The sequence below is a fragment of the Rattus norvegicus genome, chromosome 10 (genome assembly GCF_036323735.1).
Source record: "Rattus norvegicus strain BN/NHsdMcwi chromosome 10, GRCr8, whole genome shotgun sequence".
NCBI lineage: Eukaryota > Metazoa > Chordata > Mammalia > Rodentia > Muridae > Rattus > Rattus norvegicus.
Window position 1 is genome coordinate 61,271,335 of NC_086028.1, and position 27,524 is coordinate 61,298,858.

A 27,524-nucleotide genomic window follows, 5' to 3' on the forward strand; every position below is an offset into this window, starting at 1 on the left:
ACGTTTCTATATGGTCTGGATGTGTACCCACCACTGAGTGTCATTGCTAGAGGGCAATGTGGAGCCCACTGTTTTCCTCTCTAGAAGGAAAGTCTTGGAGGGCCAGGCCTTGCCCTGTCTGGTCCTCTCTTGGTCTTTTACACTGTGTGCCTTCACACTCTGCACTTAAGCCATACCAGCCTTTTGTTAGGCCTCTCCTGTATGCCATGATCCTTCTACCCCAGGGCCTTTGCACATGCTGTTTCGTATGCCTGGAACTGTCCCCATATTTCCATGTAACAGTTACCTCTCTGGGTCAAGAGAAGCATCATACTTAAAAGGAAGTCTTGGTCCTGGACCCAGTTAGTACCCCATCCCCACCCTACTGCCAATCATCCTCATCAAAAGAACTCACATTGTCAACTATCCATACAACATTGTTCACCTCTCCCCATCTCTGCTTTAACGCAAAGGTCCAGAGGGATGGGTGCCTGGAAGGAAGAATGTGGGTTGGAAAACTCTTCAGGAATCCCAGGGAGTCTACTGGACTCTGCTTCCAGTTCCGCAGGGGGCATCTGTCTGTCAGACACACACCTGGGAGGAGACACTCACAATGGCTCTTCTGAGAGGCTACGGCAGCTCTCCGTAGCTGGTGGGTGAGAGCTGGAGTTGGGAACGAAAGGGATGCTGGAAGGTCAAGGGACAGCTGGGCTCTTGTATGAGGTCCAAGAGCTGAGGTCTCCCAGCAGTGTGCACCCTGTCAGGGAGGGCACCTCATTGACCTGCCATCAGAGCTGGCGAGAGGGTCCAATCTTATCCCTGTCACTCTCCCTGCAGGGGTGGGGTGAGGTGGGGCTGAGGCACCCAGATGGAGGGGGGCAAAGATGTTCTCACATCACATGTGACACCCTTCTTCCTGAGTGTTTCAGATGAATTTTTCTACCCACCTTTGATGTCTCAGCTCGGTCTCCCACAGGTTGATAATGTCTAATTGCGAATTTCTTAAGCTTGGTCCCAGTTGGGAAATGCTGGCTCCTGGTACTGGCACAGTCTGACAGCTGCAGGGATGTTCCTGCCCTATCAGAGCTAGGGACAGCACCACCCACCAGCGAGCACAAGGGGTATCTGACAAGCTCAGCCACAGGTACACAGTATGTGCGTGCATGTGCGCGTGTGCATGTGACGTCGGGGGAGGCCAGGCCCAACCAAAACTGAAGGATCACTAGGTTGAGGGTTAATATGAAAATGAAGATCTCCAAAAAGACACAAGGGACAGCAGAGGGACAGCGACCCTGCTGAGGCCTAGGAAAGATGCTGTAGGCTAGCCGTGGTCTCTCCTGAAGGGAGCTGTTCATTCAGGGAGCAGGCCTGTGCTCTGTACTGCCCCGTTATGCCAGGCTCAGTGACAAGAGCAGAGCCAGTGATGAGGAGGCCTTGTTCCTGGTGGGCTGCTGTGGGTGTCAGCTGGACTCAGATGTGGGTCCCAACCCAGCCATTGACAAGGGACATGGGCAAGGAGGGCAGGCCTCAGTTTCCCTATCTGAGAAATGGGGACAAGTTATTTCTATATAGTGAGGAATAGATAACCATGGGCCAAGAGTGGTGTGCATTTGACAGCCACCTCTCTCCAAACTTCCCCCTGGGGAACAAAGCTCACCAAAGACTGGGAAGAGGCAGTGGGTGGAGAGGGAAGGGTCACTCTAGCAGGCCAAAGGCACTTACTTGGCTCTCAGAGCAAGCTGCCGATCGTTGGGGCACACCCACTGATCATTTCCACTGCTGAAGATGGTGTCAGCCATGATGGGGAGCACAGCCCAGGGCAGGAGTCACATCTGAGGCAAGGGGAAAGGGAAGCGCATGTCAGGACTAGGTGCTACTGGTAGTTCCGATCCCTGCTGACCACAGTGCCACACCCAACTCCTCCAGCAAAGGCCTCACTCAGAGATCCTTTCCCAAAGGCTCGGGGGCTTGGGGCGGGTGGCGAGGAGCATCATATGGCTAAGTGACCGGAGTATACATGACATCAGAGGGTGAGAATCAGGAGAGAAGGCACCCTCGCGCAGCAACTTTCAACTCTGCTGTCAAGCCCTGAAGAGCATCCAACCCCTGCCTTTTCCCACACAGCCCCGCTGCCCTGAGAACACCCCTGAGAGCCAAGCCCATGAGGAGAGAGCAAGTCACTGAGGCAAACTCATGAATCTCCTCAATTTCCCCTACCTCCATCGCACCAGAATGGCGACTTACAGGCCTGTGCTCTGCTCCCTAAGAGATCCCCACAGTGTTCTCCAGAGGGCAAGGCACAGGGTGGCAGCCAGCACCTCCACCAGGCACTCTTAAGAGTCATTGTCCACAAGAACTAAGAGATAGCCTTGAGAATCCCACAGGACCTTCTTTAGAACCTGATGGTTCAACGTAAGTAGTGTAGCTGGCTTTCTGTGTGTTACTGAGCAGAGGGCTAACTCAGGCTGCCTAGTACGAAGACGCTGCTTGTGCCTTCTCAATGGAGCACATGTGTGTGTGTGCATGTGCATGTGGGTGTGCGTGTGCGTGTGTGTTCACATGTGCTGGGAAGAAAAAGAGACAAACGAGAAGGTGTGTGTAAGGACAACCTTTGATTTCATCCAATCCGGTCTGGTGGATTGAAAATTTAGAACCCCTTTATATTCTACAAAAGAATATTGATGGGGGAAGTAGGTGATGTGGTTCAGTGGTTAAAGAGCAGTGGCTGCTCTTCTAGAAGTCCCAGGTTTGATTCCTAGCACCCACAAGCTGGTTTACAGACACCTGTAATTCTAGTCCCAGGGGGTCTGGTGCCCTCTTCTGGCCTCCATAGGCACTGTGTGCATACACACACAGATCCACATAAGCGAAACACATATACATGAAAATGATTTTTAAAAAACATAAAGACTGGAAATTTGTATTTCCTCAAAATGTTATATATGAGTACACTTTAACTGTCTTCAGACACACCAGAAGAGGGCACCGGATCTCATTACAGATGGCTGTGAGCCACCATGTGGTTGCTGGGAATTGAACTCAGGACCTCTGGAAGAGCAGTCGGTGCTCTTAACTGCTGAGCCATCTCTCCAGCCCCCTCCTCAAAATGTTAAGCACAGACTTTCCACATGGCCCAGAAACTCAATTGTCCTAGGTATCAACTACAAGAGGACTGAAAACATGTGTCCCCACAGACATGTGTACAAATGTTAAGTCACATTACTCTTAATAGTTCCTAAAGCAGGGACAACTGATAAAGGAAAGATCATGCAAAGGAAGATCTCAGACCTTCTCTAACAAGGCAGAACCTTGAAAATGCAACATGAAGTGAAAAAGCCAACTTGTACGGGAGATCACATACTATGTGACACTGGTTATAGAAATGTCCAGAATGGGCAAAATTACAGAGCTCATTAGTGGTCATTAATTGGCACAGGACAGTGATGGCTTTAGGGTTTCTTTATGAACTGAAAGAAACATTCTGGAATTAGATAGGGGTGATGGCAACAATATGTGGGGTCCAACTCATTAGATATAAAAAGATCTTTTGGGGTTGGGAAGATGGTTTGGCAGGTAAAGTGCTTGCTCTGCAAGCCTATGGCCTGAGTTCAGTTCCAAGACCCACATAAAAGTGGGTGAAGTAAACCAACTCCAGAGGTGCCCTCTGACTTGGCATATGTGCCATAGGACCACCGCCTCACACACACAGTGAGAAAGACGATCTTGAACTATCCAAAATATATGAGCTATTATATTTTGATATTTTGCTGAGAAATCTAAAAACTCCCATTGCAGATACTAGGCCTATTAGGTAGTCATAAAATTTATATATGTATATATATGTATATATATATATATATTTTTTTTATGAGAAAAGCACGTGTTTTCAAAACAAAGACAATGTGAGTCCCGGGATTGTTTTTATATTTTTGCAATTAACTTTGCTTTGGGAATTAACTGAAGACAGCTGAGCGTTCTTGTCTGACTTTTCTTTCGACCTTTGGAGATGTTGTTCCAGTGAAGTACATGGAAGGGGTCCAGGCTCTCACGGATGTGTAGGATGGGTAGAAAGCGGAGGAGTATTCTAATAGCTTTCCCAGATAATGGTGTGTGTTTTTCTGCACCAAAACTCAACAGATGGCACTTTCTTAAAAACTAGTTCCAGCACAGCTTCTGAAGCCACATCTGAATACTTTCCATCTTCCCTGTTTTCAAAAGAGGCCGAGAGTCTCAGGATGAGGAAAATAGTTTTGATTTGGGGGATCTCTGAGAAGTGCTGGGAACCCTCAGGCATCCCTGAACCATACTTCAGAGAACTCTTCGGACCAACGTGGCCCATGCCCATGATGACCACCAGGGGGCAGCGTGTGGGATGGCTCTAACTGGCCATGCGGTATAAGCCTAGACCCCACTGTCATCTCACAGGTCCCGCCAGGCAGCCAAGTTTCCCAGCCAGACTTGGCATTCCACATCGGTCCACACTTTGGTAAAGAACCCTCAACCAGACAGGCTCAGAGACACTGTTGGCAAGCTAGGAACCTGGGCCAGCACCTTCTCACAAATGGTGCTAATATAGTCCTGAAAACCTGGCAGGGGCAAAAATGACTCGCTCAAGGGTGAAGACATGGTTCGTTGGATAAAGGTGCCTAAGGCCAAACCTGATGGCCTGAGTTTGATTCCCAGGATTCACATGGTGGACAAAGAGAACCAACCCCTTTCAGGTTGTCCTCTGACCTCAACACGTGTGCCCCAGCATTACTGCTCCCCCAAATAAGTCAATCAAATATAAAAATAAGAAAGTCATGTCCATTAAAAACTTCAACCTGTAACCTGTACCCAGGCTCTAGTGCACTGTTGGTTTGTTTTTGTTTCAGTTTCTGTTAGCTTTGTGAACAGTGTGGTACACTGCTACCAGAGTGTGAAATGCATTACTCTACTCGAAGTAACTACTTAAGATATGCAAGACATACATACGCTCTTTTTCCTTCCTAACATTCAAGTGTCAAGAAATGGAGGGGCTGTATGGTCCAGGTAGACAGATTCTACATGGGCTGCCCAGCTCTGCTCCTGACCTGCAGGGGGCGCTGGGCCAGACCAATGTGTTCATGGTGGCAACCCTGAGCCTGGCATCCCAGTTCCTCTATGGCTGGACACAAAAGGGTGGTGGCCTCTGGGCTCCACTGGCCACTCTACAGAAGCAGAGGAGCAATGGGGGGGGGGGGGACCCTGGAAGACAGGAACAAGCCAGGGAACCTTGGGGCTCTGCACTGAGAAGACTTCATCTTCTGTAGAAGTTTCCAAACTGAAGGCTGTGATAGGGTGAGCTGGGAGGAGAAGCAGAAGGGAGGAGGAAGGACCTGGGTATTGAAGCCTTACCTCCATAATGGCAGAGAATGAAAGGGAGCCAGGAGAAGGTGGAGATGCTCCTCAGAGCTTCAAACCAGTCCACCCCCAAAGCATCTCTAAGAATGAATGTGCTGCCTTCATCCACGTCACTTCCTACTGCCACAGTTTTAGGCCACAAACCAGGGAATCCTTAGATTGATGTCATCTGTCCTTTGACCCACTGCACGTCTGGGCCATTCTCTTCTGTCCTTCCTAACGGAATCATGGCTCACAGCTTCCCCGCCTCCTATCACTTTCCACCTAAGCACAGAGGGTGGCTTTATGGCAGTGAGGAAAATTAAAAGGCCCACAGAAGGGGGAAAAAATCAAAAACAACAACAATCAAAAAACAATGGGTGTGTGTGCAAATTTACTAAATGTCCAGGACGAGTCAATAATTTCCCTGGAGCTCTGTTTCATCACTTGTACCGGAGGAACAGACGCCTGTATGATTCTCTGCATGCCCTGTACCTGATTCCCACTGCGGAGATGCACGGAGGGTTATTACAAGGCTGTTGGCAGGGCCTGGGAGGGAGGCTAGGGGTTTCTCCAGTCTACAGGATGAAGAGATGGGAGCCACAGCAGGATAGACACCTACAGTCAAATAAAATACTACAGGGAGATCAAGAGAGATGGAGGACTGTCATTTCCTGGGCTTGGAGTCATGGTACCGACTGGGCGGGGACATCCACAGCTGAGCATGTCCACAGAGGTGCTCGGAATGAAGGTCAGAGCCAAGAACACAGCAACTGCTGCTCCTACTTGAGGCTGTGGCTGGCACCTCCGAAAGCACAGCTGTCCATCCTCCACAGAGCAGCCTCAGGACAGATGGGGGACATCAAGGAGGCCCATTTTAGGAACCCGCCACAGAGTCAGCTTGGGTTTGCCAAACCTCTTTGGGCAGAGCTGGCACCCAGATAGCTCCCTGACTTGGCAGCTGGTTAGAGCCTCATCATGCCACCCCAACCCCCTCTATCTAAGTGTCCCTAAGTGGAACTGTATATAGACAACCCAACATGCCTGCCCTGGTCCCCACTGAGGGAGAACTACAGCTCACACATTCTTAAGAGTTCAAGACCGGGGTTGGGGATTTAGCTCAGTGGTAGAGCGCTTGCCTAGCAAGCACAAGGCCCTGGGTTCGGTCCCCAACTCCGGAAAAAAAAAAAAAAGAGTTCAAGACCAGCCTGAACTACATTAGAAAGACCCTGTCTCAAACACACACACATATACACATGTGCACCCATGTACACACACACACACACACACACACACACACACACAGATGCGTGCACACACATGGAATTGGGACCCCGCAGCTTCCATCCACAGTACTGCGTGTGTTAAATGTGTACTTGCCTGGTTGTTAATTTATGAGGGAACAAAAGTTCATAGAGGATGAGGAAGCAGGAAGGCGAACCCATCTATTCAGGAGGAAGGGTTGGATGGGCCTCGAGGGGAACAGCCGAGAGTAGACAGAAAGATGGCTGTGTGGATCTCTGGTCACTTCCTCTATTACCCAGGGAAGGTGGCACACGGGATCCTAGAGAGTGTGTGTAACGTGCACAGTAGCTGTGCGTGTTAGAGGGCACACCCCTCAACCCTGGAGATCAGCTCAGGGATCCTTGCCCGACCTTGCAGTGACATTTCTATCCTGTCTCCCTCTACACTGTGGCTCCTCAGGCCCTGTGTCCTCTCTGTACCTTGTTGCCCAGAACAGAGCCTGCTGCAGGGATTATCTGCTAAGATGAGCTGTGTTTCATGGACAGCTCTTCCCAAATAAAAAAACAGTTTAACAGAAAATCAGATGCGCCAAGAGCAGACAGGACAGACTCTAGCCAGGCTCCGTGACTGGTTGGTTCATAGGCAGTTTGTGCCTCAAGATTCCCCGTAGGCCGTCTGTGTGGCAGTGAATGGCTGGCTGACAGCTCAGCTGATTTCCCTGGAGGGGCAGGAGCACCCAGGGGTCCTTTGTGGGGAAGCAGCTGCCTCCTGGTGTCTCTCATCCCTTGTTGGGTGAGACAAACTGAGCAGAGGCTGCATCTAGTAGACACACTGAGGGGCCCTTTGGTGAAAGTTATGGGGTGCTGAGGGCAGGCAGGGAAAGGAATGGCTTATGCCAACTTTTTGAGAAAATTTCTAGGGGGCAGAAGGTTCATATTCCCTGACAATGAGGAGCAAGTCCCCATAGGACTTGTCCCCATTGAGAACTTCATATCCTGGACTCCAGGGAAAAAGTTAGAGCCAGCAAGTGGTTCAGTGGTTAAAGGTCCAGTCCTGACAACCTGAGTTTGATACCCAGGATTTTCACAGTACAGAGAACCAGTTCCCAAAAGCTGCCTTCTGACCATCATGTGTGTATGCCACACCATGCTCCCTCCCCTCAATACACACAGAAGGAAAAGCACCACCAACTCCATCATCACCCCTCCCCCCACCAATTCTATCACCACCCCTCCCCCACCAACTCCATCATCACCCCCCCACCAATTCCATCATCACCCCTCCCCCACCAACTCCATCATCACCCCTCCCCCCACCAACTCCATCATCACCCCTCCCCCCACCAACTCCATCATCACCCCTCCCCCACCAACCCCATCATCACCCCTCCCCCACCAACCCCATCATCACCCCTCCCCCCACCAACTCCATCATCACCCCTCCCCCCACCAACTCCATCATCACCCCTCCCCCCAGGAGGATGCTCAGCATCCTAATGAGGTCAGGAGCCTCTGAGTTTCCCTGGAGATTTACACACAGGTGTTAACTGGGTTCTTAGTGCCTTCCCTGCTTATTTGGGCTACTGCTATCCTGTGCTTTCCAAAATCCCTTAACTCTATGTGACTTTATGGCTCTAGATATACAGTATCGCAGATACTCATCATCTGGAGACACACCGGGACATCTGGGACTTCTTACATACTCAACACAAAAATGGCTATCCTTCGAGATCCATCTTGGTGGCCATCTCTGGTAACTTCTTTAGGAGAAATTCGAGAAAGAGAGATGGAAATGCGGCATGTGCATTTTTGGGAAACACATTTTGAGTCAGCCTTGCTATAGGAGTGTTCTCAGCCACTCAAAGCTGTGAGCCGTGGGCCTCTTGCCTGCTCTCCAAAGTGAGTCTAGAATTGTTCATCAGGAAAACAAAAATCTGTTGGAGGCAGCTGGGTCCTGTCAGCCGAATGTCAATTTTGTGGTTTTTGAAAGGACTAGCTATAGATCTTTAATTAATTGGGCTCAAGAGTACATAATTCCAATCATCACACATCCCTCCCCCAAAGTCCCCTCTGTAAAATCTTTGCATCTACTTTAAAGGCTTCTCTCTGGCTCAGAGCTGGTAGGACCAGTGCTGGCTTGAGCGTCTTTGTGGTTGGAAGGACTTTGGCAGGTACTGTAAGCCAGCAGGGCGTTCTATAAAAAGGATTTCGAGCTAGGGGTGTGGCTCAATGGTAAAACACAGAAGTAAGACCCTTGTTTAACTCCTAGCACCATAAAAACAAGTAGGCAAACCAAGAGGAAACGCTCACATAAAAGAAGGGAGAGGTGGCCCTTCTAAAACAGCCCCTCCTACCACTGGTCCTGGGGTTCTGATGACCCCAGAAACACTGCTGTCTGACCCCAATGTCCTAAAACTCACCAGAGCCAGGTCAGGGTGGAAACCACCCACCAACAGCTGTCTCTGACACATACCAAACCTGGGGGGCAAGACGACCTGCACTTCCAGAAGCAAGACGCCCACAGTCTTGACTGTCCTGTCGAGGGCTGGGAAGGGCACAGGCCAGGCAGAGGCAGCGTCCTCATGCTCACTCTGAACCTGGAGTGCTCGGTTCCTTGATTTCTTCTCAGGGAGTCCTTAGCTGATACAATCAAGCCTATGTAATCCAGAATGTTCAAAGAACTCAAGCAGGCGACAGACTCTGAACCCAAGACCAGCTGATCTGCTTGGCCAGGATCTGTACCTCAATGGCATGACAAATGAAGAGACCCCCTCCCCCCTAAGAAACACATTTCCAAATCAGGCCACATCATCCATGTGAGAAGAAAGGAAAACTATGCAGGGAACAACAGAAAAAGGCAGGCGTGTGGGAAGGAGAGAGCAAACCCTATCTGGGGGGGGGGGGGGGGGGAATCAAAGGCAAACAGCAGTCAGTCGAAAGCAACCAGCCAGTGCAGGCCTGGGCTCCTAACAGCCGTATAAAGAGAGACGTTTGAGTCACTGAATCATGATGACCATGTGACCCAGCCATGGGTGGCAGAAGTACCCGGATGACAGGTTCACAGAAGGCTGTAAATGGTTGTGTGGAGCCACCGAATCTAGAGACGGTTGTTTTGCAGATTAATATGTGGCAATGCATCTTAACTCAGACAAGTAGCATTTGGCAAATAAAACTGTTTACCTTGATCTTAACCGTCAGCCAAACCCCTTACCAGGTCAGGTTTGATTTTCCACTTACGGAAAAATCAAAATTCTGGATACGGGAAGTAAATGTGAGACAAAGGCCTGGCCCCAATCACATGATAAAAAACTAATCCCAAGAAGTAGGTAGGAGGGCTAGAGACCACACAGGTAGCTTTTGAAAGACTGGGAAAGAGACTTGATCTGCAGTCCAAAATCTGAGCTGTGTGGTGAATGAGTTGTTCATCCAGCCCCCATAGGAAGAATGCTGTGATCCATTAGTCATGTCTGCCCTGGTGTAGGAGGGAAAGTGGGAGCACATTTGCTGTTGTCAAGCCTGTTACCCTTGAGATAGACAGCTGTGCATAGGCTAAGAAAGATGAGAGGAATAGGAGATGGGGGGCGGGGGGCAGGGATAGAGGGAAAGCTAGGACAAACAAAAGAATACTTACCAGGCACTAGGCTTTGTTGAGGCCTTGGGCGCTGTGTGAATGCCCTACACTTTACACCCAGGCATTAATATTCCAGGAATCCTTAGCAACAGGCCCTGACATCTGCTCTGTTACTATGATATGGGAAATGGGATTATAGCTTTGAGATAAGGTGAGCCCAAACATCAATATTCCACCTGCCACACTGCACTGGGAAGAAGGAAAATTCAGACAGGTAGCCTCCAAGGCCTATCCTGAACCCAAAAGCACCACTCACTCAAGCACCCTGGGATAACAGGAAAGAGTCAAGATAAGGCAAAAGCCCCAGGAGAGCCGGTGTCTGACCTGGCTAGCATCCCTAAACTTTGCCCTGTTGTTATGCTTCCTGCCAGATCTGCCTGCTCCGGTAAACTCTCCTTTTCCTCCTAGTGCCACATGCACCACCGCTTCCTCTTGCTAAGACTGTAGCAAAGCTTCTTTCTCAGACTTTAGACCAACTGGGGCTCACATCCAAACCCTTGGTGTTGTACCAGAGAGATCTTCCTTGGTAGCATAGGTCAGTGTGTGCTCAAAAACTTCCGTGGCTCACACTACCATATAGAGCAAAAAATCCGAGCTGCACTGAAGTGCCCACGATCTAGGCCAGAATATGCCTGCAGTTTACCTTTAAAAAGTCAGGTTTTTAAGGCGGGCAGTGGTAGTGCATGCCTTTAATCCGTACACTTGGGAGGCGGAGGCAGATAGATTTCTGTGAATTTGAATCCAGCCTGGTCTACAGAGTAAATTCTAGGACAGCCTGGGTTACACAGAGAAGCCTTGCCTCCAAAATCAAAACAAAACCAAAAATCACATTTTAGGCACTAGGATCCAGGTACATTCCAGGGCTCAGCCTTGTCCACCCTGCCCCATTCTTTCACCTGGGACTTTTTTGTTGTTGTTTTGAGACAAGGCTGGCTTGGACCACACTCTGTAGACTAGGCTGACTTCAAACTCAGAGATCTACCTGCCTCTGCCTCCCAAGTGCTGGGATTAAGAGAATATGACACTACACCCCAACTTTTTTTTTCTTTCTTTTTTCAGAGCTGGGGACCGAACCCAGGGCCTTGTGCTTGCTAGGCAAGCGCTCTACCACTGAGCTAAGTCCCCAACCCCTACACCCCAACTTTTAAAAAATATATTCACGGGCTGGAGAGATGGCTCAGTGGTTAAGAGCACTGACTGCTCTTCCAGAGGTCCTGAGTTCAATTCCCAGCAAGCACATGGTGGCTCACAACCATCCGTAATGGGACCCGATGCCCTCTTCTGATGTGTCTGACAGCTACAGTGTACTCACATACATAAAATAAATAATTCTTTTAAAATTAACTTAAAAAATACGTTCACTTATTTATAGCATATGTGTGCATACACATGTGGACACGTACATGCCACAGCATGCTTGTGGAGGTCAGAGGGCCGCTTGTGGTGGTCACCTCTCTGCTTCCACCCTGTGCGTCTGAACCCAGATCATCAGGCTTGGCAACAAGCGCCTTTACCTACTAGGCATTCTTATGAGCCCTCTTTCCCCTCAATGTGTGTAGTGTGTACGTAGGGTATGCATGTATGTGGGTATGCATGCATGACGTGTATGGGACTGTACATGCACATGGAGGCCCAAGGTTAGTGTTAGGAGTCATTCTCTATTGCTCTTCTAACTTGGATCTCGAAAACTCAGAGCTCAGTGAATGCCTGGTCTCTCTCTCTCTAGACAACTCGCTCTGGGGATCACCTATCTCCATCTTCAGAGGCTAGAATTATGGGGATTGGGGGGCTCCATATCCATTTGGCATTTATATGGGTTCTGGGGATCTGAATTCAAGTCCACACACTTATATAGCAGGTGCCATTTCTCCAGGTTCATGGTTTACCAAGTTTCTAAAGTTGTTCTTTCTTTCTTTCTTTTTCTGTGTGTATGTGTCTATCTGTCTGTCTGTCTGTCTGTTGTGGGAGGGGATTGGAAGCTGCCTGACTTGTACAGTATTCAACTTTACCCTCTCCTGGGACACTGTCTTCCTATTTGTCCCTACAGATACCCAGCCCCACCTCCTGTGGGAATTCTGGAGCTTCTCTCTAGACAACATTTGCACTGACTCCATCTTGCGATCTGTATCCTCCAGGTTCTTTGTCTCTGCTGTCCCTATGAAGACAACTTTGCAGATGTCCTCAGTGTCCCTGGACTAGCATAGTATTTAAACATAATGAATGTTTGGCACCCAATCAAAGATCCAATACACTACAGCCCACAAAGTAAGGCCTGGTCAGCTACCCCCACATCCCATCCATCGGTCGTGTGTGTGTGTGTGTGTGTGTGTGTGTGTCTGTCTGTCTGTCTGTCTGTCTGTCTGTGTCGGTCCATGTGGCAAAATGGTTCACACCGACTAGAAACACAGAAAGGACCCAGACACTTGAGGAATGATCAATAATACATCCAGGCATGAGGTCACAGTTAATGTCAAAATGACAGATGACCTGGAAAAGGGAACACAGAAAGGCTGGCGGCAGAAGAAGGACCAAACTCAGGCAGAGACATGTGTGTGTGTGGTGTGTGTGTGTTGGGACATGTTGCACACCCTGTTAAAGCAGCAGGATACCATTTGGAATTATTAGTGACTTTTTTTTTTCAATCTAATGAAGAAAAGTTGGCGTTTATGGAGGACACTTCTTGTTGCTTTCTTTAATTTGCCTTCCCTTCCTTCCCAACCCCTTTTCTTTGAGACAAAGTTTCTCCCTATAGCCCAGGCTACAGCATAAGCTAGCCTCAAACTCACGGCAATCTTCCTTGATCAGTCCCCCAAGTGCTGGGATTACCGGCAAGAGCCACTACTCCTAACTTTTAAAGAAAGGCTTTAATGGGCTGGCAAAGCAGCTCAGTGGATAAAGGCCCTTGCTGTCAAGACTGATGACCAGATTTTGGTCCCCAACCCCACATGGAGGAAGGAGAGGACTGATTCCTTCTTGTTACCCTATGACATAAACACTTTTGAATCTGTGCCTCATCACACACACACACAATAAATATGATTTTTTAAAAAAATGTACAGCCGGGTATGATAAAACACACCTTTAATACCAGCATCGGGGAGGCAAAGGCAGGTAGATTTCCATGGACTCACAGATAGCCTGGTCTACATAGTGAGTCCCAGGTCAGTCACTGCTACACAGTGAGACACTGTCTCAAAAAAAAAAAAAAAAGAAAGAAAGAAAAAAAACCCCTCTTTTTAATGTATTTCAGCACAGCTATGAAGAGAGAAGACAGACAGATATAAGAATGAAGGCAGAACACATCAGGACCTGGGCACAGGTTTCTCAAGAGGGAACTTGGTTTTCCAGTCACCTCCAAAGGAAGACCTAGAGCAGGTAAACAGATGAGAGCTCCCTACCTGTCCTTAAGAGCCTGTTTAGATCCTACCCTTGGGGAGCAGTACACACCGCCTGATGGACCCATCCTGACTTAGTCACAGAGCAAAGGCTCATCACTGTCCTCTCACCCAAGAAACACAGTGGCATGTGGCCCCTGCGCTGTCCGCCCCACAGCCTCTGAGTCTGAAGCCGGCTATGCATCCCACAGACTCTGAGTACCGTCTATGCACCCCACAGACTCTGAGTACCATCCATGCACCCCACAGACTCTGAGTACTGTCTATGCACCCCACAGACTCTGAGTACTGTCTATGCACCCCACAGACTCTGAGTACCATGTATGCAGCCCACAGACTCTGAGTACCGTCTATGCAGCCCACAGACTCTGAGTACTGTCTATGCAGCCGGCCTCTCAGTAGCAGCTCAGTTGCTGGGGCCTGGCAGAGGTGGCTTTTCTCAAACTCCCACAGGCCTCCCACGGTGTACTCACAAGACACCTTAATATATTGTTTTATTTAATCCTTAGATTCTAAGGAGCTGGGATGCCCAGGCCAGTGACCCCAAACCCCAGCCTTCTTCTTTGTCTAACTTGAAACAAACACTTGCCCAGACTGAAAAGCTTCCACTGAATGAGATGTGAGACATTTTCCTTCTTCCTTCTCCTTTCAAGCTACAAGCTCTGCCTGCGTGTCCCCAGGGGTGCAGCTTACTTTTGTCATTTCTAAAAAGCCTGACACAGGGCAGGAAGGAACATAGCAATCACAGTAACCACACTCCTTGGGCAAGAATCACCTGTGAGGGTACAGGAGGGGAGCCGTGCAGGCCAGTGCAGGCCAGTGCTGGCCAGTGCAGGCCACCTTCCAGTCCTAAAGTAGCACTTGTTTCTGCTGGCAGCAGACCATAGCTGTGTCCTAGGAGTGCTACCACAGAGTTGCTGTGGCAAGTCAAAAAAGCAGGGAATGAGTAGGGCTGCATTAGCTTACCGATCAGAATGGGTGTGGAGCCGTGCTGTGGTGATCTGTAAGCTGCTTTGCTAATGCATGGAAGAAACAGCTTTGCAGAGAGGTTAAACCATTGCTGTGTGTGTGTGTGTGTGTGTGTGTGTGTGTGTGTGTCCAATCTCAGGGGCAGAAGGTGTCCCCCCGCTGGTGCCTGAAGCTACAAGCCTCCAAGTTCTGTCTGTACTGCAAGGGACTTGTGAGTCCAGCCTCCCACCTGTCTTCACATAGCTGTCCTATTTCTGCTTTCTCCCCCCCACTTCTCCTTCCTCCCTTGCTCCCCCCACCCCCAGTACTGAAGCTAGAGCCCAGTGCCTGCTCTGGCCTATCGTAATGCCAGCCTCAGCCTAACTCTTTTCTTTTGTACTGGGGACATTCCCAGTCTGTATTGCTTTCATTTTAGTTTTGGAGGCAGTAGCTGGCTCTCATAGAGCTCAGGCTGGCCCAGAACTTACTGTGTATCCCAGACTAGCCCAGACTAACCTGCACTCCTCCTCCCTTACACCTCCCGAGTGCCGGGATTACAAGTATACTGGAATCGGCATCTCAGTTCGGAGGATCTCAGTCCAGGAATTACAACTGGAATGGCCCTGTGGCAAGTAAAAGCCCCTTTCAGAGGCACTGAAAGGCAGGACATCAATGTATCCTTTTGAGGGACACAGCACAACCCACAACACATTAGGATAACAGAACTCAATCTTGTCATGGGGGTGGGCACATGGGGCACCATGGATCCTTTTGACCATGTGCACTAATGTATAAAGTGTTCTACAGTGGGTTGGGGATTTAGCTCAGTGGTAGAGCGCTTGCCTAGCAAGCACAAGGCCCTGGGTTCGGTCCCCAGTTCCAAAAAAAAGAAAAGAAAAGAAAAAAAAGTGTTCTACAGTGTCCATCAATTTCCTGGAGTACTAAGGGCCAAGGAAGGGCTCTGACTTCTGAGGCAAAGAGGTCCCAGTTGACACATATACAAAAGGATATACAGCTATAACTCCAGCCCTCAGGAGAACAAAGCAGAGAGATGGCAATTTTGAAGCTAACCTGGGCTATACAGTAGCACTGTCTCTCAAAGAAAGAAAGTCAAATGCAGACAAGAGGAGAAAGGAAGGGAGGGGGGAATGGAAAGGAAGGAAGCATGAAACAACTCCCTTTGGTCACTGCACCCCCCCCCCCCGGGCATTAAAGAAGGTCCTGTGAATTTGAATTAGAAAAAAATTGTTTCATTAACTTACAACTGAATGTTCTATTAAGCTTCATTATGAATGTAGACGGCACATCACCTCCACATTTGCTGTGTCTTAACCATAAGATTAGGTATTTTCCCAACACAGTTTAGAGCTGCAGAGTATCTCAAAATGCACTCGCTCCCCATTGCTTTAAGTTGCAGCTGTTGGGGTTGGGGGAAGGCTGTACAGGGAATGCTGCAAAAACAGAAGGCCCCAACTTCACATCTCCAGCACCCACTTAAGAAGCAGGGTGTGGGATCGAGCAGCACACAGATCTATGGCCACTGTGCTGGGAGAGCGGGTCAGTAGGGCAGATCCCCAGAGTACACTGGCTAGCCAACATCCTGCCTTAAAGAATAAGGAGAAACAAAGAAGACACTGGACAATGAATTCTGGCTGCTGTAGACACACACATGTAATATACATACGTGTACACACACACACACACACACACACACACACACACACACACACACACGCACACACTACAGTAGTGGTTTGACCTCACTGCAAAGCTGTTTCCTTCATACATCAGCAAAACAGCTTGAGGATCACCATAGCACAAGGCTCCATACCCATCCTGATCTGTAAGCTAACACAACTACTTTCCCTCCATTACCCTGCCTGTGCGTTTAAGCCATTTAGTTGGGTGCAGTGGCAGAGTCATAAATCCCGGTATTTCATATTTTTTCTCACGATAAAAGAACAAAGAAACCTGTTTACACACACATACACACACATACACACACACGATGGACCAGTGAGTTAGGTTACTTGTGGCCAAGCATAAGGGCCTACGTTCAATCCCTGGGATTCACATGATGTAGAGAGAGAAGATATTTCGGTAAGCTGTCCTCTAACCCAGCCATGTTCTGTGGCATGCCCATGCACACCCACACACCCCGAGTGAACAAGTGTATCTTGAAAAGCCCCCAGTAAACAAAATAAGAACATTAATTAACCAGACTGTCAAGAAGTAGCCCACATAAATATGGAAATGGGATTAAAACTTGGCTCAACAGTGGTGGGAATAACATCATGTTGTCAGGGAAAGCAAGCCTCTGCCCAGAAAATGCTAGGTCCTCCCAGGGGTTACCAAAACCTGACTTGAGACGTGCACTGAAGTGAGCTAATATTGTGTGTTTATCTGTGTCTGTCTTTCTCTCTGTGTGCCTTTGGTTATGTGTGTGTCTCTGGTTGTGTGTATGTGTATTTTGTACATGTCTCTATGTGTGTTTCTGTCTGCGTATGTGTGTCTGTTTCTGTGTATGTGTGTGTCTCTGTGTGTCTATCTGTGTCTCTTTGTGCATCTGTGTCTTTCTGTCTCCCCCCACACCTTGCTCTCTGTGTGTGTCCATCCTCTGTGTGTGTATCTCCTCTGTGTGTGTATCTCCTCTGTGTGTGTATCTCCTCTGTGTGTATCATCCTCTGTCTTCTGTGTGTCCATCTCTGTGTGTGTCTCCCCTCTGTGTGTATGTGTCTCCTCTCTGTCTCAATGTCTGTCTTGAAGTTTCACCATGTAATCTACGAGTCTGAAACTCTCTACCGTCTTCCAGCCTGTGCTTCCTGAGTGCTGGGACTGCAGACACAAGCCACCACACCTGGGACTCTTCATGCAGAAATACAACCTGCTTCTATTTTTTGTGACTTATGGAGCCTGAAAAGCCCAGGACAACAGAATTTCTGCAAAGGAAATCGGATTTTAGTTACTACCTTTTGAAGGGACCATGCAGAACTCACCCTGAAAGAAAGCCCCCTCTCCTTACCTGCCAGGTAGAGGCCAGCAGCTTGATGGGTGGTTCCCCAGGCCCCCGAGTAGCCTGCCTCACCCTCCCAGCAGCCTGGGCTGGAAACTAGCTCTCAAGTTGTCCTCAGTCCCACCAGGCACTTCTCCATCCTTCTTCCGCCCAAGCTCCTGGCTCTGGATGTTTGCTTAAAGCCAGCCGCCAAGGCAACCCTCAGCTGACCTAGCCTGCTATCTGTGGGCCAGCTGTCCCCTCTCGTTCCTGGAAACACAAACAGACGTTTCTCTGTTCCAACTCCAAGGTTAAGTGCCAGGTTGCTGAGGAACCAGCTGTCTGTTTCTCCTCGGGCTAAGTAGGACCCCAAATAAATAAAGGTGCCCACTGTGGGCATCCTTAGTGTCCACTGCTTTGGCTCAATGCAACAGTGGGGACTACCCCAGAATCAGACTTAAATGGGTCTGAGGGAGGGTCCAGACAAAACCAGTGTCACCTAGCCAGGTGGTTTTTAAGAAGCTCCCACAAAGTGAAAACCACATGTGTCACCCTGAGCTACCAAAGAAGGAAGCAAAGCAGCCTTACTGGTGCTACCTGCCCTCCAGGCATTTGCCACAGGCTGAGAGCTGGTAGTCACACAGCCCATGGGGATGACAGATCACTGTTCTCTTACAACCCCAGAGAGCGGCGGCGGCCTCCTGGTAGGTGCCCCACAGCTGCCACAGTGGTCTAATTTGATTTGAGCCTGGCCAAGCCCTGGGGCTTCCCCTGAACCTCTCCTCCAGGAAGACCTGGCTGCAGGCAGGTGGTTTCTCACAAAGACAGTAAACCTCAGAGCTGGGAGGGGAGGGAGCTGACAAGCACCTTCCAAACACGCTGCCAGGGGCTCTCAGGACCTGAGTGGGGCAGGAAGTGGCCAAAGGCCAGAGCAGACTGGAGGATGTTACTGAGGAGGTTGGCGGTCTCAACTTGCAAGTGGCTGAGAAGAGCCGGCCCTGCCAGTCAGGCAGCAGGGATCTTTGTTAGCTTGCTGCAATGCTGGAGTTGTCCCTCGTGGGCCCAGAAATAAGTCTGAGAAGACTACGGCTTCTCCAGGCTTTGGTCAACCTGTTATCCTATGCAGCCAGCCTCCAAAGGGCCTTCCTCTGCTCAGATAGTTCAGGATCAAGCCCAGTGTCCTCACCTGGGAGTTCATGGCCATCCCTGGGCCCTGCCTCCCCCACCGTGTGCATCTCTACACAGGAACAGCAGACATCATGCCCCTTGTCCCAGTCTCTGCCTCCCACTACTCCACACACTCACCACCTCACGGTGACACCGAGAGTGCACAACGACAGAAAGACAATTGACTTTATCAGAACAAAAAACCTGTGCAACACTATCAAGCTGACCTTGCAGAATGGGAGAGAAACTTTTGCAAACTGGAGATATGATGCCAGCTGAGCTGTTCCTCTGACCTCCACACAAGGGATTTCACAGTAAGGCCTGGGCACCCAATTCCAAGCAGCTGGTTCCTAGGCCTTCTCTTTCCACTTTTAGGAATTTCCCAGAAAGAGGCATTTTTATATTTTAGCTGATTTCCCAGAGGAGTCAGCTAAAAGGACAGGCAATATGACCTTCCTTAAAGGGACAAGGACTTTGCAGCGAGGCCACATCAAAAAGTCAATTGTTGGAGCTGGAAAGACAGTGACTTAGCAGTTGAGAGTGTGTGTGACTCTTACAGAAGGCCTGAGTTCACTCGCTGGCATCCATGTGGCTAATGACTGTCTATAACTCCGATTTCAGGGCACTAGATGCCTCTACCGGCACCCGCACTTACGTGTACTCCCCCCCCCCCCCACATACACAAAGTTAAAAGTAAAGTAAATCCCCAGCTGGGCATGGGGATACAGGCATAATTCAAGCATTCAGGAGGCTGAGGTGACAAGGCTACAAATTCTAGGCTAGCCTGGGCTACACAGTGAGAGCCTATCTCAAGACAAAACAGGACAGAACAACAAAAACCAACTGGACAAATCAAGTAGGCCCGTCTCCAAATGTGCCAGGAGTCGGAACATCTAGAGCTACTCTGAAGAAGACTCTGTCCACCCAGTCACTGTCTGGTCATCTAGAGCTACTCTGAAGAAGACTCTGTCTACCCGGTCACTGTTCGGTCTCTCTTGAATCTCTCACTACTCCCAGAAACTTGCCCATGAATCCTCAGCCCAGAGCAGTCGGCCCTGGAGGACCCATGACAATTCAGGAACTGAGCTTCAAGGTTGAGCAGTGGTTCTGAGGAAGCCCATCTGGACAGTCACCCACTTGCCCCACACAGAGGCTGAGGCTCCAAGATTAGGACACAACTAGAACACAGAACGTCACAGGGGACACCAAAGATGTACCTGGTATTGGCTAGAAGACCTGCCATTCAGTGGTGCTTACTCTGTACCAAGCCCTTTATATTTCAAAGCAACCTCTGAGACAGGTTCTTAGCATCTCCTCTTGACATCTGGGCAAGTTGAGCTCAGAGGTCAAATGCTTGCCAAAGGCACATGGTGGTAAACGGCAAGATGTGAACACCAAGTTCAACCCCTTAACCACAGGGGCATCCGAACCCAGCACTGCCTGCTATTGGGGCCTGTGTGCGCACACATATGTACATGCACTCAGTAAGTAAATGTAGACACAAACAAAAACCTACATGGATTTCACACAGCAAACAAATGTAAGCTCGAAACAAAAACTACATATCTTTAGGGGACGTTTCTCAACTCACTACACACACACACACACACACACACACACACAATCTTTTAGTCTATACTGTTGGATAAATTAGAAACAATGATTAAAATATTAAATGCAGAATACATTTTTTAAAAAATTAAGAACATACAACCCAGCTAAAAACTAGCAGGGACTAGTTTCTGTGAGGTGTCAGTCCCCCAGTAAAACAAAGCAAGAATGTGGAAAAGATCTGAATACCAAAGAAAATTTTTGACTAGGAACCCTAAGATGTTGCAGAGGGGAAGAAGGTTCTTGTCAGGGAAAACTGGGCTCAGTCCCCATCGCTCACATAAAGGAAGACAGAACTGACTCCACGAAGTTGTCCTTTGACCTCCACTTATGCACCATGGCACACATGCCCCTGCCCTAACGTTGTGAATACACACACACAATAATAATGATGACGATAAATATATAGAATGTATCTATATATTTTGTATTATATATAATATTTATATGCCATATTATATATAATTATATATATATATCATGATCTAATATATAATTATATTAGTCTTATTGGATTAAGGGCGGGTGACACGGCTCAGCAGGCTAAGGTTCCAGCCGAGAAGCCTGGCAACCTGAGTTGGATCCCCAAAGCGCATAGTGAAAGGTGAGAGCCAGTTCCCAAGGTGTCCTCTGACTGCCACATACACCTACCACAGGCTGCAGCTGCTCTCCCTTCTCTACAAGAATAAAGAAAAATGAGTTTTTAAAATTACTTTTTTGTTTTTCAAGGCAGGGTTTCTCTGCATAGCCCTGGCTGCTCTTGAACTCACTTCGTAGACCAGCCTGACCTTGAACTCAGATCCACCTGCCTCTGCCTCCTGAGTGCTGGGATTAAAGGCATGGGTTATTATGCCTAGCTGTTAATTTTTTTAATTATAAAAAGCCATGCAATGGGCTGGAGAGATGGCTCAGCGGTTAGGAGCACTGACTGCTCTTCCAGAGGTCCTGAGTTCAAATCCCAGCAACCACATGGTGGCTCACAACCATCTGTAATGAGATCTGATGCCCTCTCCTGGTGTGTCTGAAGACAGCTACAGTGTACTTATAAATAAATAAATCTTTAAAAAAAAAAAAAAAAAAGCCATGCAATGACCAACGAGCACATGGAAAGATGTGCAAAGTCATAGTATCTTGTTAGAAAATTACAAATCACAACCAAGAGGATAATACTACCTACCTAATCTGAACAGCCAAAAGCCAAAAACTAACATCAAGTGCTAGTGAGGAGATTGAACAATGACCCTGGGGGCTTGGCCTGTTCCCATATAGAGCTGACCAGAGAGGGGCTTATTGCATTCAGATGCACAGAGGGGGCAGGACTATTGTGTGCAGATAAACCAGGAAGCAGTTTATGGTACACATCTGGATCAACCGGGCAGGCTTAGCCGAGCTCAGCGGAAGTCTCTACTGAGCAGTTGTCAGATGGGAAATTAGACTCAGTCAGAGATTAACAACAAGCCAGGTGAGGTAGTAATCCCAGCCCCTGGGAAACTGAGGTTTGAAAGTTCAAGGCCAGCCTGGACTGCATAGTGAAACCGTGTCGGGGGAGGGGAGGGAAGATTAGCCATAGCTACCACCAAGACATAGACAATTCTGGGCTGAGGAGATGGCTCAGTACATAAAATGTTTGCTATTAAAGTGTGAAGACGGAGGTCAAGATTCTGAGAGCCTACGTGAAAAGCTAACTGGGCATGGAGAGCCACCTGTTAGTCTAGTTTTCAGCTGGCAGAGACGAGCTGCCCCAGGGCGACTGGAACTGGTGAGCTCTCAGTTCATTGAGAAACTAGCTTAGTAAACCAAATGAAAAGTGTTTGAGGAAGACACTAATGTCAACTTCCGGCTTCCATATGCACACTCCTCAGACTTTAAAAAAAAAATGCAGGCTGAAGAGATATCTCAGTGGAAGATTGCTTTGCTACTCTTCCAGGGTCCTATGGGGGACATAAATTCAGTTCCCAGCCCTCACACCAGGCAGCTCACAACTGCCTGTACCTCCCTCTCCAAGAGATGAGACACACCCTTCTAGACTTCATAGGCAACTGCACAAGTGTCTCACACACACACACACACACACACACACACACACAAATAAAAATAAATCTTAAAATTTTTAAAAATAAAATAATACTAATATATGTAATAAAGGGTATATACATATTCACCAGGGGTAATTGAAATTGTTAAAGTGGTGTGGTGGACAGGACAACGCTAGGAGGTTACAGCTTTCTGGTGTTTATACAAATAAACAGAAAGTTATGCCCACACCTCACTCTTCTATTTAAAAGCTTTGCTCAGAATTTGAAAACAACCAAGATGATCTTCAAATAGGTAAATAAAGCATGGTCCGGCCCTGCAGTGAGACGTCAGGGAGGAGGAGCCGGCCACACTGGCTGAGGCATGCCTGCAATTGCATCTGCTGTGCAGAGACCAGAACTCAGGCCTCTTCATCCCTCCAGACCGCTCCGGAGGTAAGGTGCCAAGGAAGCGCAGAACATTACACCCTGTACAGATTCCATTTCATCTCCCTAACCGGACAATAAATAACTATCGTTCAACTGTGCGCAAAGCAGGAGCGCGTGAACCCCTACTGAAAAATCCTTCTCCCCAAATGCAAGTAACCAACTAGCTTTCCGTAGCCGATCGACTTTTTTTTCATTGTAAGAGATTTTTAAAAATAATTTTTCAATGTGCAATTATGTGCCCCAGTGATAGAGCTTTGTTTGGTTTGTGTAGGGCCCTGGGTTCAACCTGGGAACACACACACACACACACACACACACACACACACACACACACAAAGCAGGGGCTGAGGATGTCCCACTAGATCTCTAGCACTGCATAACCTGGCCTGTTAGCACATTCCTGTAATCCCAGAACTTGGGGAGTCGGGGTGAGGTGGGAGGGTGGAGGCATGAAGACTATAAATTCAGAGTCATCCTCAGCTAAATAGTAAGTTTGAAGCTCCCCTGGGGGAGAAAAAGAGGAAGGGGAAAAAAATATAAAGAGAGGGGAGAGGGAATAAGAGGGAGAGAGGGAGGAGGGGAGAGAGGAAAAGAAGGGGAGAGAGAGAACAGACAACCAAATTCTGCTCTGCTCTGCTCTGTCTCTCTGTCTCTGTCTCTGTCTCTCTCTCTATGTATGTATATATGTATGTATATATATGTGTGTGTATATGTATATATATGTATATGTACATGTGTATATAAACATATATATCACATATATGTAGACACAAAGCCCCAAGATGCATAGCTGGAGGTGGGTTTAGCATCTGTGAGCACCCATCACATAGAGCCCACCTCGCTGAAAGGGCACACAGTGTTCCCGAAGAACAGGAGGAGCCGACACAGAACAGAAGCTATCCCAGAAGCCACTGAAGAAAGAGAAACTAGGACGTGGGAAGAGATTCAGCATAAAATAAACGCAGATAAGACTAGCTTGTTTGAAAGAGTTATTGTCGGACATGGTGGTACACACTTGTGATTCTGGCACTTGGGAGGTTGAGGTGGGTTGATCTCTGTGAGTTCTAAGCCAGCCTGGCCTACAGAGTGAGTACCAGGACAGCCAGGGCTATATGTAAAGAGATCCTGTCTATTAAGAAAAAAAGGAAAAGGGAAAGGAGTCCGTGGGCAGAGGCAGCCTGAGTTATGCACCGAGTTCAAGGCCAGCCTGAGCAGCCTCAAGATACCCTCTAAGTGAAAGTTAAAGGGGTAAAGAGGACTGGCCTGGCATGTCAGCACCCTGGGTTCAATCCTCAGCTCTACAAACAAAAGAAAGTTTGTACCCCCAAATGTGGCAAGGGTAAAATATCTGCCTAGCCTGTTCAAGGCCAGGAGCTCAATTCTAAGCAGCACACATAAACAAGGACTTCATCTGAACGTGAACGGATGTCATTTCAATGGAACAGTGCCACATGTGTTTCATCTGTGCCCCCCAAAATTAAGGACAGCTGGGTTATCCACGTCCAGCAGTTCTGACCTCCCTCCATCCTCAACCCCCACACATGCCAATCACTACAACCCTCACACCTATGTCAATCAGTGCAACCCCCACACACGCCAATCACTGCCTCCATCTCATTTGGGAGGGCCACCTGCAGTGAACCCGCCTCTCGAAGTCCATTTGAGCAACATTTCCCCAAGTCTTTAGTTTTTTATTCTTTAGTCTTTATCCTACAGCAACCTAGAGAGAAGTAGCAAGCCACTTCTCTCCGTGTTACATGTGGTCCTTTTTAGGGGATTGGTTCTTATTCCAGGAGGGGCCCACAGTCTGTTTCTGAGTCACAGGCTTCTCTTTCCACAAAAACTCACAGTCCTTCCATGACATCAGAGAACTTAGTTCTGAATCAGACCATGCGGCTCTTGGATCAGACCCTGTGGCTCCTGGATCAGAACCTACAGGCTCCTGTCCTGCTTTTATCACACGGTTTTCCTAGGAAGCTTATGGGTAAACCTGGCACACAGATGACTGCTGCGGCTTTGCTGTGCAGGCCCAAGCTGGTGTGTGCCAGGTGATGACCTAATCATGCTTACCTTTTCCCTTAACAAAGCCGTCTACACCTTATGCCCTCCAGCAGACAGGCGCCTTGCTGACAAAACATCCCTGTAGGATGTTAGCGCTAGAACACGTTCTGTATGTAACTCCCAAGCCTCTCCTGGCCAGGCGGCCTGATCTCTGTCTGAGCTTCTGAAAAATGAGATGGTCACCATCTTCGATGTATCTTTCACTTTAACTCACTCTATTTCTGGAAGTATTTTTTTTTTCTTTTTTTTTCCGGAGCTGGGGACCGAACCCAGGGTCTTGCGCTTGCTAGGCAAGTACTCTACCACTGAGCTAAATCCCCAACCCCGAAGTATTTTTTTTTTAAGAATCCACTTTTAACAATATAGCAGGTGTCATTTATGGATCCTACTGTATCATTCAGTCAGGCATGGTGGCATATGACTGTAATCCCAACAGTCATGCAGCCATGAGGCAGAGACAGGAAGATCAAAAATTCAGGGCTGGCTTGGACTACAGGAAATCTTGTCTTAAAAAAAAAACTTTAAACTGCTCTGATCAAAAACATGCTTTTTCTGCTCCACAGGTAAAAAAAAAAAACAAAAAACAAAACAAAAATAACAACAACAAACCCACTGCAGAAAACAAAAACAAAACCAAAACTCTTCCCCAATGGGAAGTGTCTTGACTGCTGTCAACACATCTCTACACTGTCACCCCATTCTGAGAGCTTTTATGTTGATGGGCAAGGGACCCTCATCACTCTAGAGTGTTTTGTGTCTTTCTCTAATGTCCCCCCATCCCACAGTACCCACCATGCCCTCTCTGGGGACACAGAAATGTATTTCTTTTGCTTACTTGCTAATTTCCACAAGGTCCCTGGAGAAGGGTCGCCTCTACTGTGTCTGCTCTGAACACTAGTATGTGTGGCAGGGAGCATGGGATGAATCTGGAATGAACCAGACAACAATAGTGAATGCTTTGACTATGTGGCCTAGGGCACAGAGAAGGCACAGTGACAGAAGACCCCCACCCTGCCACAGGCCGAGGACCTACAGGGTAGGAGGAGGAAGGAAGGAAGGCTTCCTTGAAGTGGAGGAGCCTGCTTGGCATCTGGCAAGTGGGCTGGCTTTCCAGGGATAGCCAGCCTCCCAGCGGCTGGGGTGTGGGGGGGTGGAAAGGGAGCCTGTTGGAGAGCCAGAAAGGGACACAGAGAACTAGATTGGTGGGCATGAAGGAAACCTGTTGGCAGGGCAGTGACTGTACCAGCCTGAGTTCACCAGGCTCTTGGCACCAACTCTGGGCAGAGCAGGGACTCCAGAGAGCCATGAAAACAGCAAGGCTACCCCTATTCTCAAGCTTCCCCAGAAGTAAGGCTGCACATAAAGAGGATGGCATGGCCTGCTGTGCTTTCTTTACTCAACATCCGGGTCAAGGAGGACAGCCAAGTGACCGGCTCCACCACAAGCATCCCAAAAGGCAAATATCCACATCAATCCTTTAGGTGCCTGGAATTATTTTTAAAAATTAAAATAATGCTTTTCCAGCCAAATGGAGGGGGCACACGCCTTTAATCCCAGCACTCCAGTGGCAGAGGCAGGTGGATCTCTGAGTCTGGTCTACAGAGTGAATTCTTGGACAGCCAGGGCTACACAATGAAACCCTATCCCACCAAAATAATGATGACAGTTTTCCCACCCTAAGGAATATCTTCCAGCCAGGCCAGAGCAGAGCCCAAGCTTAAACTGACACCACCCTTACGTTTTACCTACAGCACCAGTCGAATCAGCACTCCAAAATGTTGCTGCCTGGAACAGACACCTGCATTTCACAGCCCTGCACCCTGCAGTGGCAGCGGCCCCCACATTCACAGAGGAACAGAATGATTTATGTTCCCAGGTAGAAGATTTGCCCATGGTCTGGTTACTAGGGACAACGCAGGCACACAGTTTGGAATGGATCCGTATGGCCCACCCACTGTATCACCTGGACTAGGTAGGCCTCCCCTGCTGCCTGGCACAGAGAAGGCCCTCTAGGGGAAAGGGTGAATGCCTGGGTTTTTTTTTTGTTTTTTGTTTTTTAAGCAAAGCTGGTGCCTGAACTGAGTGACTCTTCACACGGGAAGGAAGAAATGGGACAGTAATAAACAAACAAATAAAAGGTGACCCGGGAGGGAGCACACAGGCCCTGCTGATGAATGAAATCCTGACCCTGGGCTCTCAGCCAGGCAGGGCTGTCCGAACCAAACCTGGGCAGGAAACTGCACACTTCCTGGTCTAGCCACAGAAAAGCTTCCTTCAGCTCACCCCACCCACTTCCCTCACAGCATTCCAGAACATTCTGTGCTAGGCCTGGAGGCACCAGGGGCTGTCACCGGGCCCCTCCTTCCCTGTCCTTTTCCCAGGACATGCAGAACAGGCCATCCCAGACAGCCCCCAGCTCCAGGCTTCTGGTCTGCAACCAAGCTCCACACAGTTTGTAACCCACAGATCAAGGCTGGTCTCATCTGCCTCAGACCTGACTCTTCCAGCTGCAGGCGGCCAGAGTCAGCAGGAGATGAACTGAAGGGATATGGCCCTAGCTTGGCCTCATAATAGCACTTTTACTTAAGCCCCAGTGTGGTCATCCTGACTCCAAGTCCTGGTATCCATCACAACGAGACTCTTCAAGGATAATCATGAGCCAGTCTTCTCTTT

The 27,524-nt window shown here is 48.6% G+C and overlaps 1 protein-coding gene across 9 annotated transcripts in view; it reads right to left on the reverse strand.

Moving 5' to 3' along the window:
* Rph3al (rabphilin 3A-like (without C2 domains)) overlaps nucleotides 1-27,524 on the reverse strand; it is a 143,304-nt gene that overhangs the window by 83,047 nt on the left and 32,733 nt on the right. For 4 of the 9 annotated variants that reach the window (XM_039085148.2, XM_008767942.4, XM_063268370.1 and 1 more), the window contains exon 2: nucleotides 1,702-1,811. In XM_039085148.2, coding sequence (XP_038941076.1) covers nucleotides 1,702-1,778 — 77 coding nt within the window. In that variant the 5' untranslated portion in view covers nucleotides 1,779-1,811. Of the gene's footprint in view, nucleotides 1-1,701; nucleotides 1,812-17,580; nucleotides 17,809-27,524 lie in introns of those variants that run through there. The other 5 variants (XR_010055126.1, XM_063268369.1, XM_008767941.4 and 2 more) reach the window with 5 other exon arrangements.